We start from the raw sequence: 13,123 nt of genomic DNA, 5'->3' as shown, positions 1-13,123 counted from the left end.
GTGTTTTGGATATTTTCCTGCTGTAGAACCCAAGTTTGTTTCAACTTGAGTTCACGAACAGATGGCTGGACATTCTTCTTCAGGATTCTTTGGTAAATAGCAGAATTCCTGGTACAATTTATCACAGTAAGTCTTCCAGGTCCTGAAGTAGAAAAACAGCCCCAGACCATCACACTACTACCACCATAATTTACTGTTGGTACATGTTCTTTTTCTGAAATGTAGTGTTACTTTTACACCAGTTATAACAGGACACACACCTTCCAAAAAGTGCAGCTTTTGTCTCGTCAGACTACAGACTATTTTCCCAAAAGTCTTGGGGATCATTCAAGATGACTTCTGGCAAAATTGAGACGAGCCTATGTTATTTTTGCTCAGCAGTGGTGCTCGTCTCAGAACTCTGCCATGGAGGCCATTTTTGCCCAGTCTCTTTCTTATGGTGGAGTCATGAACACTGACCTTAACTGGGGCAAGTGAGGCCTGCTGTTCTTTGGATGTTGTTGTGGTCTATTGTGAACTCTTGGATGACTTGTCGCTGCGCTCTAATTTTGGTCGGGCGGCCACTCCTGGGAAGGTTTACCACTGTTTCATGTTTTTGCCACTTGTGGATAATGGCTCTTACTTTTGCTGGAGTCGCAAAGCTTTAGAAATGGTTTTATAACCTTTTCTATACTGATAGATCTCAATTACCTTTTTTCCCAATTGTTCCTGAATTTCTTTGGCTGATGTCTCGGCATTATTTCTAGCTTTTGAGGATCTTTTGGTCTACTTCACTTTGTCAGGCAGGTCCTATTTAAGTGATTTCTTGATTGAGAACAGCTGTGGCAGTATCAGGCCTGGGTGTGGCTACAGAAAGCGATCTTGGGTATGATAAACCACAGTTATGTTTTACCATGCGGGTTGAGATTTTTCTTTCCCTTAATAATAAAAACCATTTAAAAACTGCATTTTGTGTTTAGTTGTGTTGTCTTGGGCTAATATTTAAATTTGTTTGATGATGGAAAACATTTGAGTGTGACATCCATCCATCCATTTTCCGTACTGCTTATCGTCAAGGGTCGCGGGCGTGCTGGTGCCTATCAAAAATAAGAAATCAGGAAGGAGGCAAACACTTTTTCACACCACTGTACATAATGCATGTTGGTGCACCATGTGTTCTAACAGCTGTTGCTTGAAGCATTATAACAATGTCACATAGATGCTATTTGTTAGCCCTTCTATGGCTTTTTACATTGTGTTTTAGCATTAAGATAGTGGACATTCAAAGTGATGTGGATGTTTAATTACTTAATGTGTAACTTCTAATCTTTGTTTTATGTTTCGTTTGACCGTAAACTCAACCAGGAATGACATGAAACAGCTTGACGTAGTGGGGGGGGGAATATATATTCATAAGAAACACCTAGTCATGTGGAAAGGTTTTAAAGGTTTATGAAGCTACTAAATGTAATTTCCCTCACGGGATGAATAAAGTATCCATCCATCCATCCACAACGTCCGCTAAAGATAAGAAAATTTGCAAAACACACACAGAAAACCCTTGCCAAGTCATTTAGCAAACACATACCATATGACAAAAACAAGTACCGTAATCTCTCGTGTATAATGAGCACCCATTTATAATACGCACCCCCAAAGTTGACGTAAAAATTCTTGAAACCCTTCTACCTATGTATAATGCATTTTTACAATGCATGATTTTTCTTCTTGATTACCCAGGCAGAATTTGTAAGATGTGTACAATTATTTAAAGAAAACTTGAAGGACCAGGCAAAACACATTTAAATGTTAATGGGATTCAAATTAAACTGTCAAGCATTTCAAAACATTATCATTAAACAAAACATAACCATAAAGCAATTTGTGACGGTTGTTGTTCAGTCATCAGTCGTATTTAAAAAAACAAAACTTCACAAATTCTATAAACTTATGAGCACTGTACATATATGCAGTCATATGTACCCCTGATATATTGGAATGTAGGCTACACCTTTTTCATAACCTCTTGGCGGTGGTGGCATACTATAATGAAAGTACTATTTTTTTTATTAACTCTAGATGGCGGCATACATTTATAAAATGTGAACCTTTTTTTCCCCCCATTTCCCCCTATACCTATGTATAATGCGCACTATTGACTTTTGACAGTTTTCGGGGGGGGGGGGGGATGCACAATATACACGAGAAATTACGGTAAACGGCAAGACAAAGAACACGATCAACTTCATTTCTATCTGCAGTGTTGTAGACAAATTTGTCTGTGTGTGTGCTGTAGTGACAAACTTGTCTATTTGGTTTAAAATATTTAATTAGGGTTACATTTTGATATCACTTTAATTTTTAGACATTTATTACAATTTTTTGTTTAAAAAAAAAAAAAAAAGCTTAACTGAAATAGTATTGTGCAAACCTGATTTGGCGTATTCTCTTTTAAACAGCCTGGACATAACTTGAAGCAATTTCATGTTGAATATTGCCATACAATATTCTTGTGCAATGTTTTGTAGATGTATGAAAGACTTAAAAAACATAAACAAGAACTGTTGTTCTGAAATGCTGTGTCTATCAATAAATGTCCAGGGAAGCAAGTCGAGATTTACACCGTTTTTCTTTACAGGATATTGTCAAATTATCATCATAAAATAAAAATTTTAAAAAAGAGCTTTTTATTCGTTCATATCGCACACCCCTAGCTTGAAGCCTCTTTTTTGAAGAATATTTCACAATGTGCCAAACTGCTGCATGTTGTGAAGTGAGTGGAGTTCACTGCCACCATCCAGCACTTGAATTTGTGCTTGCAAATCAAAGCAAAAAAATAGACTTGTATCTCGAAAAAGTGTTAAGTCAGGTCACTCATAAGTGAGGGTACCACTCTATCTTTCAAAATGATAAATCTTCACCTTGCATCTACTGGGTACCGACAGCCTCCTGAAGAGCAGAAACTACGACATCAGGTTCTGGAAACTTGAGTTTACGAGGTGGACCCTTCTTTATTCCGGTCCAGAGACATGTCTCTATTGACATGAGACACCAAGGAAAGATGGTAGAATAAGATCATAGTCACGTTGTGGGTGATAATTACATTGTGGGAAATAGAGTGCTGCTTATACAGAGAATGTCAAGTCGAACATAATGAAGATTGACTTTCAATCAACGTCCTAATTTCGAACCAATTTTCTAAATGGAAAGTTGATGAAGTAATCCCAGTTCCAATTAAATAACTGTACTATAATGTGGTAAGTAATATTTAATGGCCATACAAGTACATAGTGCAATTAATTAAGTCCATTCCTTTGGCTCACCTTTGCCTCCATCTATCAGAGTGATCTCAAAGCTGTTCCTGCGGGGCTTCTCGGGGTTGAGGACCACAGTTAGTTCAGGGCGTACAGCCAACAGGGCAGATTTCACCCCCTCGGCATTACGCCCATACACTCGTCAGCTCTTACTGCCAATGATAACAGAGTAACATGAGGATGTTAGTGTTGCTTAGCAAGATGGCTGGATTGGATGAAACATGGATTCAATTGGGGTTCACACTTTCATTTCAAATAGAGTACAAGTACTTTCATTTTTGTACTTCCCGATTCCAAGTACAGATACTTGATAATGCGGTTATGTCTTGCAATTGTAATGAAAAATATTTATTTATTTTTTTAAACAGATTTAACATGACACAAGTTTCACTCGAATAAAAGTACAGCCGAAAACTTTGACCCTGTATCGGGTTTTGACACTTTTTGTGACATAAAATCAGAATAAACTTTTCCTGTTTTTGGTCAGTTAGGATTACCAAAATCATTTCTATTTGCTAAATGCCAGAATAATGAGGATTTTTTAAGACAAGAAAAACAGTGACTAAAAGCATTGACACATTTTTAGCCTTGAATGTATTTTTCCCCCCAATTTCTAGTATTTTAATATATTATTTTTAAAATGTTATTTATTTTCTGGTTTTTCTTTTAAATTGTATGTATTCAACGACTAAAACTAAACTTTAAATATGTTTTGAAAAAATGAATAATCATGTTTATTAATCATGATTTCAATATCAATCAAAATAATCGTGATTATTATTTTTTCCATTATCACCCAGCTCCAGTGTAACGTCCCCTCCCCCTTCAGACCACGCAGGTCCGCAAGAGCTGCAAAGGAACCCAAACAAACATGTCAGAGATCATACAGGCAATAGCATGCGCCATAAATAATTTGGAAAATTTACCGCTAATCTATATGATTGATCAGCAGTGATCGGCAGAGCAAACTCACAGATTATCAGTCCCAGAATCGGCAGCATCAAACTCTGATTGGAGCACCCCACATACATATTATACATAGTAGCCAAGTTAGACAAGCATATGCAGTGCCCTCTTCCTGGTTCCACAAGCACTTTCACTGTACTCTGCCTGATTAAGCCCATGCCATTTTCCAAAAAAGCTGCTGTCAAATCTTGCCTATTTGACTAGTGTCCATCCTCCGCTTCCCCGGCTCACGTACTTGTCAAACCGTGCACTCTCCTTTCTCTTTCTGCTCTCCCGCTGCAGTGAGACTTGTTGTGTGTGAGTGGCTAGTTTTGTCCCGAAGAATGGTGCGAGCACTAAAATTTAGGACTTGTATGATACTCCTGTAGAAATGTTTTAAGACATTGAACATTACAAAAGTTCCCTCAAAAGCTTCACTTCAAAAAAGGTTGGTTTGTTGGAACCTTTTTTTCCCCCCCCCATGCATTGCCACAACCAAAATTTTTATGTATACATTTACAAAGGATGCATAACTAAATGGTGCACGCTCACTGATACTGTTGAAATAATACAACAAAATGTCCAACAAGATAATAATGAAGGAATGTGAATATTTTCTGAAAGTACTTATAATTATTTGCACCAAAACAAAGGGGAAAATTGTGAATAGTTATTTGGATTTTTAAGCCACAAATATTGTGGTCTGGCCTGCTTGAGCTCTAAATGAGGTGAATGTGGCCCCTGGTTGAGACAGACAGACAGACAGATATAAAGACCGTTTTCAAAATATGAGAATATCATGGAGAAGTTTATTTATTTCCATTATTCCATCCAAAAAGTTAAATTTTCATAGATTATCGATTCAGGGCCCACAATTTGAACATTTTCAAGTATGTACAGTGGGTACGTAAAGTATTCAGACCCACTTAAATTGTTCACTATTTTTTATATTGCAGCCATTTGCTAAAATCATTTAAGTTATTTTTTTCCCTCAATGTATACACATCACCCCATATTGACAGAAAAAAATAATTTTTTGCAGATTTATTAAAAACGAAAAACTGAAATATCACCCAGCCATTAGTATTCAGACCATTTGCTGTGACATTCATATATTTAACTCGGCTGCTGTCCATTTCTTCTGATCATCCTTGAGATGGTTCTACACCTTCATTGGAGTTGATTATACTCATTGGACTTGATTAGGAAAGCCACACACCTGTCTATATAAAACCTTACACCTCATAGTGCATGTCAGCGCAAATGAGAATCATGAGGTCAAAGGAACTGCCTGAAGAGCTCAGAGACAGAATTGTGGCAAGGCACAGATATGGCCACATATAAAAAAAAAAATTAAAATCTGCTGCACTTAAGGTTCTCAGGAGCATAGCGGCCTCCATAATCCTTAAACGGAAAACGTTTGGGATGATCAGAACCCTTCCTAGAGCTGGCCATCCAGCCAAACTGAGCAATCGGGGGAGAAGAGCCTTGGTGAGAGAGGTAAAGAAGAACCCAAAGATCTGAGCTCCAGAGATGCAGTCGGGGATGGGAGAAAGTTCTAGAAAGTCAACCATCGCTGCATCCCTCCACCAGTCGGGGCTTTATGGCAGAGTGGCCCGACGGAAGCCTCTCCTCAGTGCAACACACATGAAAGCCCGCATGGAGTTTGCTAAAAACACCTGAAGGACTCCAAGATGGTGAGAAATAAGATTATCTGGTCTGATGAGACCAAGAGAGAACATTTTGGCCTTAATTCTAAGCGGTATGAGTGTAGAAAACCAGGCACCGCTCATCACCTGTCCAATACAGTCCCAACAGTGAAGCATGGTGGTGGCAGCATCATGCTGTGGGCGTGTTTTTCAGCTTCAGGGACAGGACTGGTTGCAATCGAAGGAAAGATGCACACATCCTCAGAATTTTGAGACGATCATAGGAGACGTCACTCGGGGAAACATTTGGTTTTATTCCCTCGACAAATTTAGTAACAGTAAGTTTGTGATGTGGGTAAAAAGAAAAGCTGTCGGTGACTTGCAGCGGAAGGAGTTTACCGGCTTACCGGACTTTACAAGGTACTGTAGGTGCGGGCTAGCTAGCTTGCTGACCAGCAGTCCAGCTGCGTTGACAGCTCACACTTGTCTTTTAAAATGAATAAGTAGCGCCTGACACAACGGCGTACTCTCTGTGGCTTGCATATGTGTTGCGCAGGTACGCGACGGTGCTGTGATAACAGCGTGTCTTATCTGGAAGAAACAGCCAATAATGTTGCAGAAGGCAGCCAATCGTACGACTCGCTTGAAGTCTCGGCGCCCTTTGCACAATGGTCATTGCACCAGACTATTGTAATATTAGTCATTCAAACTGCTCTGCATCTTTTTGCACAATTGTCAAAAAAAAAAAAAAAAAGTACCGGCATTACCAGATAACTAGCAACCCTTTATTGCTCAGTGACTGTTTTTCTCAATGTCTTTATGTCTCAAAAGTGTTCTCTGTCAATTGACTGTCTGTTGTCGTAATAGAGCGGCTCCAATTACCGGAGACAAATTCCTTGTGTGTTTTTTAGACATACTTGGCAAATAAAGATGATTCTGAGTCTGATTCTGAATGGAGCATCAGCATCAAAATGAGCATGTCTTCAAAAACACTTATTCAGCAGCTAGATGTTTAAACCAACTTAACAACAACAATAATAATAATAGCGAAATCTTAAGTTAATGAATTTATTAGTTTTTTTAGTTTGTATCCATAACATTTGTTGTGGTTAGATTTATACATAAAAAGTATTGCATATTTTAATTGAGTGTGTTTTTACTGTTGAGCTGCAGGTTTTGGTCACTTAAGGTACAACACTGCATTTTTTTTAGTACACATTTATTAATGTAACAGATTTTCTTTTAAAATATTGTGTTTTATCTAAAAAAGTAAAAGACTACAAAATAATACATTTTAAATATATAATAACTCCCTCCTCGAGCCGTCACCTTATCGTGGTGGAGGAGTTTGTGTGTCCCAATGATCCTAGGAGCTAAGTTGTCTGGGGCTTTATGCCCCTGGCAGGGTCACCCATGACAAACAGGTCCTAGGTGAGGGACCAGACAAAGCACGGCTCAAAGACCCCTTATGATGACGACAAAAAATGGACACAGGTTTCCCTTGCCTGGACGTGAGTCACCGGGGCCCCCTCTGGAGCCAGGCCCGGAGGTGGGGCTCGAAGGCGAGCGCCTGATGGCCGGGCCTGCACGCATGGGGCCCGGCCGGGCACAGCCCGAAAGGGTAACGTGGGTCTCCCTTCCCATGGGCTCACCACCTGTGGGAGGGGCCATAGGGGTCGCGTGCAGTGCGAGCTGGGCGGTGGCCGAAGGTGGGGACCTTGGTGATCCGATCCCCGGCTACAGAAGCTGGCTCTAGGGACGTGGAATGTCACCTCTCTGGCAGGGAAGGAGTCCGAGCTGGTGTGTGAGGTCAAGAAGTTCCGACGAGATATAGTCTGACTCGCCTCCACGCACAGCTTGGGCTCTGGAACCAGTCCTCTCGAAAGGGGGTGGACTCTCTTCCACTCTGGAGTTGCCCGCGGTGAGAGGAGCCGAGCAGGTGTGGGTATACTTATTCCTCCCCGGCTCGACGCGTTGGGGTTCACCCCGGTGGACGAGAGGGTAGCCTCCCTCCGTCTTCGGGTGGGGGGACGGGTCCTGACTGTTGTTTGTGCCTATGCACCAAACAGCAGTTCAGAGTACCCACCATTTTTGGAGTCCTTGGAGGGGGTGCTGGAGAGCGCTCCCGCCGGGGACTCCATCGTTCTGCTGGGGGAGTTCAATGGTCACGTGGGCAATGACAGTGAGACCTGGAAGGGCGTGACTGGGAGGAACGGCGCCCCCAATCAGAAGCGGAGCGGTGTCCTGTTATTGGACTTCTGTGTTCATCACGGATTGTCCACAACGAACACCATGTCCAAGCATAAGGGTGTCCACACGTGCACTTGGCACCAGGACACCCTAGGTCGCAGTTCGATGATCGATTTTGTGGTCGTGTCATCGGACTTGCGGCCGCATGTCTTGGACATTCGGGTGAAGAGAGGAGCGGAGCTGTCAACTGATCACCACCTGATGGTGAGTTGGCGGCCGATGGTGGGGGAAGATGGCGGTCCGACGTGACAGGCCCAAACGTATTGTAAGGGTCTGCTGGGAACGTCTGGCGGAATCCTCTCTCAGAAGGAGTTTCAACTCCCACCTCCGACAGAACTTTGCTCGTGTTCCGGGGAGGCAGGGGACATGGAGTCCGAGTGGACCATGTTCTGTGCCTCTATTGCTGAGGCGGCCGACCGGAGCTGTGGCCGTAAGGTGGTTGGCAATCGGCAATCCCCGAACCCATTGGTGGACACCAACGGTGAGGGATGCCGTCAAGCTGAAGAAGGAGTCCTATCGGGCTTTTTTGGCCTGTGGGACTCCTGAGGCAGCTGTTGGGTACCGGCTGGCCAAGCGGAATGCAGATTTGGTGGTCACTGAAGCAAAAACTCGGGCATTGGAGGAGTTGTGAGGCCATGGAGAAAGACTTCCGGACGGCTTTGAGGAAATTCTGGTCCACCATCCGGCGTCTTAGGAGGGGCAAGCAGTGCACCATCAACACTGTGTATAGTGGGGCTGGGGCGCTGCTGACCTCGACTCGGGACGTTATGAGCCGGTGGGGAGAATACTTTGAAGACCTCCACAATTCCACCGACACGCCTTCCCATGAGGGACCAGACTCTGGGTTCTCTGAGGAGGGCTCTCCTATCTCTGGGGTTGAAGTCACCGAGGTGGTTAAAAAGCTCCTCGGTGGCAGGACCCCGGGGGTGGATGAGATTCGCCCGGAGTTCCTCAAGGCTCTGGATGTTGTGGGGCTGTCCTGGTTGACACGCCTCGGCAACATCGCGTGGACATCGGGGACAGTGCCTCTGGTTTGGCAGACTGGGGTGGTGGTCCCCCTTTTTAAGAAGGGGGACCGGAGGGTGTGTTCCAACTATAGGGGGATTACACTCCTCAGCCTCCCTGGTAAGGTCTATTCAGGGGTGCTGGAGAGGAGGGTCCATCGGGAAGTTGAATCTGAGATTCAGGAGGAGCAGTGTGGTTTTCGTCCTGGCCGTGGAACAGTGGATCAGCTCTACACCCTTAGCAGGGTCCTCGAGCGAGCATGGGAGTTCGCCCAACCAGTATACATGTGTTTTGTGGACTTGATGAAGGCGTTCGACTGTGTCCCTCGGGGAGTTCTCTGGGGGTGCTTCGGGAGTATGGGGTGCCAAACCCCCTGACACGGGCGGTTCGGTCCCTGTACAACCAGTGTCAGAATTTGGTCCGTATTGCCGGCAGTAAGTTGGACTCGTTTCCGGTGAGGGTTGGACTCCGCCAAGGCTGACCTTTGTCACAGATTCTGTTCAGAACTTTTATGGACAGTATTTGTAGGCGCAGCCGAGGCATAGAGGGGGTCCGGTTTGGTGGCCTCAGTTTTGCATCTCTGCTTTTTGCAGATGATGTGGTTATGTTGGCTTCATCAAGCCATGACCTCCAACTCTCACTGGAGTAGTTCGCAGCTGAGTGTGAAGAGGCTGGAATGAGAATCAGCACCTCCAAATCTGTGACCATGGTCCTCAGTCTGAAAAGGGTGGCGTGCCCTCTCCACGTCAGAGATGAGATCCGGGAGGAGACCCCGGGGACGACCCAGGACACGCTGGAGAGACTACATCCTTCGGCTGGCCTGGGAACGCCTCGGGATCCCCCCCGGAAGAGCTGGATGAAGTGGCTGGGGAGAGGGAAGTCTGGGTGTCCCTGCTAAAGCTACTGTCCCCATGACCCGACCTTGGATAAGCAGTAAAAAAATGGATGGATGGATATATAATACCGATAATCCTGTGATTTCGCGATATTTTTGCTCAAGTTTATCATACCGTCAGAATCTGATACTGTGCAAGCCACACAACATCAATTAATATACAGACTGCAGATGAATTTGATCATAACGTTGCCGACCAATTCCACACATTAAGGCCACAGTTGTATTGATTGTGACATAAATGCTTACCAGTGTTCGATAACCACCCTTAGGCCTTCCAGCGGGGGGACCCCTTCTTCTCCTTTTGCCTCCTTGGCGGGTTTCTCCTTCTCCTCATTCTCAGTCTTGCGCTTGCGCCCACTGCGGCCTAGAGAAGTCACGTTAACCAAGACGTTGTTTACATCGCGAATACCCATGTCAATCCATGTTTGACTCATTGACATGAAACTAAATGTTGATATTGACGCTACACATTCGATTACAACAGACCGCAGAAACTAGCAACTTGTGGAGTTCTATATTTGAAGATACTAAATTCGCCCCACTCTGAACAATGTACTGGCGACGAAAATCAATAACGTAAAAGCGAATAACCTAAAATGTGAATCCAACACACGTAAACCAGAGTGGCATTTTGAACGCTAACACGTACACACGAGCATGACCAACCTGCTCCAGGCGCCATTGTTGTTATGAAACTTTCGCGGGTTAGTGGACAGTACTAACACGCCGTTGTTTGAAGGGAGTTTGGATTAAACCATTACTAAACATTTTGGGAATGGCCACGCTACCCTGGCTGTAAAAAGCACATATTAATTGAGCCCATACTTTATCGCCGGGGTTCTCAAAGTTTCTGGGTCCAGGGACCATTTACAGAAGAGAAAATTCGAGGAGAAATGCTTCTAAGGACCCCTAACAACCTACTACAGCTACTACCACAGCTACAAGTCGTCTGCACTCTATAGCAGCTGGTCTAATTGACGTGTCTACGTGGCGGCCATGTTGGCAGGGGCGATGTTCCCATCAAACACAATGCATGGATTTTGAAATTAAGTCGTAACTTCCTCAATTCTCAACCGATTGTCATGGTGTTTACTTTTTTATTTTGTCAAGTTCAAATCATCTGCTATTAGTACAGAACATTTTAAATATATATAGATATATTATTCACAGTTTCCTTTTTATGTTTGTACAGCATTGTTCGGACTGCGGCACAGTGGACCACTGGTTAGCACATCTCCCTCACAGTGAGGACCGTGGTTAAAATCCCGGCCTCGCCTGTGTCGAGTTTACATGTTCTCCCCGTGCCTGCGTGGGTTTTCTCCGGGTACTCCGGTTTCCTCCCACATCCCAAAAACAGGTTGATTGAAGACTCTAAATTGCCCGTAGGTATGATTGTGAGTGCGAATGGTTGTTTGTTTCTATGTGCCATGCGATTGGCTGGCGACCAGTTCAGGGTATACCGCACCTCTCCCCTGCAGACAGCTGGGATAGGCTCCAGCACGCCCGCGAACCTAGTGAGGATAAGAGGTACAGCAAATGGTTGGATGGATATACAACCCCAATTCCAATGAAGTTGGGACGTTGTGGCAGGTGGCAAAAAAGACTGAGAAAGTTGAGGAATGCTCATCAAACACCTGTTTGGAACATCCCACAGGTGAACAGGCTAATTGGGAACAGGTGGGTGCCATAATTGGGTATAAAAGAAGCTTCACTGAATTGCTCAGTCATTCACAAGCAAAGATGGGGCGAGGTTCACCTCTTTGTGAACAAGTTCGTGAGAAAATAGTCGAACAGTTTAAGGACAATGTTCCTCAATGTACAATTGCAATGAATTTAGGGATTTCATCATCTGTGGTCCATAATATCATCAAAAGGTTCAGAGAATCTGGAGAAATCACTGCATGAAAGCGGCAATGTCGAAAACCAACATTAAATGCACGTAACATTCGATCCCACAAGCAGCACTGTATCAAAAACCGACATCAATGTGTAAAGGATATCACCACAAGGGCTCAGGAACAATTCAGAAAACCAATGTCAAGAGATACAGTTCGGCGCTACATCCGTAAGTGCAACTTGAAACTCTGTTATGCAAAGCAAAAGCCATTTATCAACAACACCCAGAAACGCCACCGGCTTCTCTGGGCCCGAGCTCATCTAAGATGGACTGACGCAAAGTGGAAAAGTGTTCTGTGGTCCGACGAGTCCACATTTCAAATTGTTTTTGGAAATTGCGGACGTCGTGTCCTCCGGGCCAAAGAGGAAAAGAACCATCCGGACTGTTATGGACGCAACGTTCAAAAGCCAGCAACTGTGATTGTATTGGGCTGTGTTAGTGGCAATGGCATGGGTAACTTACACATCTGTGAAGGCACCATTAATACTGAAAGGTACATACAAGTTTTGGAGAAACATATGCTGATGTACAGGACGACACTGGACGCCCCTGGACGCCCCTGCTTATTTCAGCAAGACAATGCCAAACCACATTCTGCACGTGTTACAACAGCCTGGCTTCGTAGTAAAACAGTGCGGGTACTAGAATGGCCTGCCTGCAGTCCAGACATGTCTCCCATTGAAAATGTGGGGCGCATTATGAAGCGTAAAATACGACAATGGAGACCCCGGATGGTTGAACAGCTGAAGCTGTACATCAAGCAACAATGGGAAAGAATTCCACCTACAACGCTTCAACAATTAGTGTCCTCAGTTCCCAAACGTTTATTGAATGTTGTTAAAAGAAAAGGTGATGTAACACAGTGGTAAACATGACCCTGTGCCAGCTTTTTTGGAACGTGTTGCAGCCATAAATTTCCAAGTTCACGATTATTTGCTTAAAACAATACAGTTTATCAGTTAGAACATTAAATATCTTGTCATTGTAGTGTATTCCATTAAATATAGGTCGAACATGATTTGCAAATCATCGTATTCTGTTTTTATTTATGTTTAACACAACGTCCCAACTTCATTGGAATTGGGGTTGTATATATATATATATATATATATATATATATATATATACTATATATATATATATATATATATGCTTATACTGTTTACACATATATATATATATATAT

The 13,123-nt window shown here is 43.5% G+C and overlaps 1 protein-coding gene across 2 annotated transcripts in view; it reads right to left on the bottom strand.

Moving 5' to 3' along the window:
- Positions 1–10,910, bottom strand: part of clp1 (cleavage factor polyribonucleotide kinase subunit 1) — a 30,210-nt gene extending 19,300 nt beyond the window's left edge. The window contains exons 1-2 of one of the 2 annotated variants that reach the window (XM_061686430.1): positions 10,707–10,910; positions 10,287–10,404 (exon numbers count right to left, since the gene is read on the bottom strand). In XM_061686430.1, coding sequence (XP_061542414.1) covers positions 10,287–10,404; positions 10,707–10,722 — 134 coding nt within the window. In that variant the 5' untranslated portion in view covers positions 10,723–10,910. Of the gene's footprint in view, positions 1–2,900; positions 2,984–10,286; positions 10,405–10,706 lie in introns of those variants that run through there. The other variant, XM_061686432.1, reaches the window with a different exon arrangement.
- Between the last annotated feature and the right edge of the window lie 2,213 nt (positions 10,911–13,123).

This window comes from Phycodurus eques, chromosome 9 (assembly GCF_024500275.1).
Source record: "Phycodurus eques isolate BA_2022a chromosome 9, UOR_Pequ_1.1, whole genome shotgun sequence".
NCBI lineage: Eukaryota > Metazoa > Chordata > Actinopteri > Syngnathiformes > Syngnathidae > Phycodurus > Phycodurus eques.
This window is presented reverse-complemented; position numbering and strand designations above follow the sequence as displayed.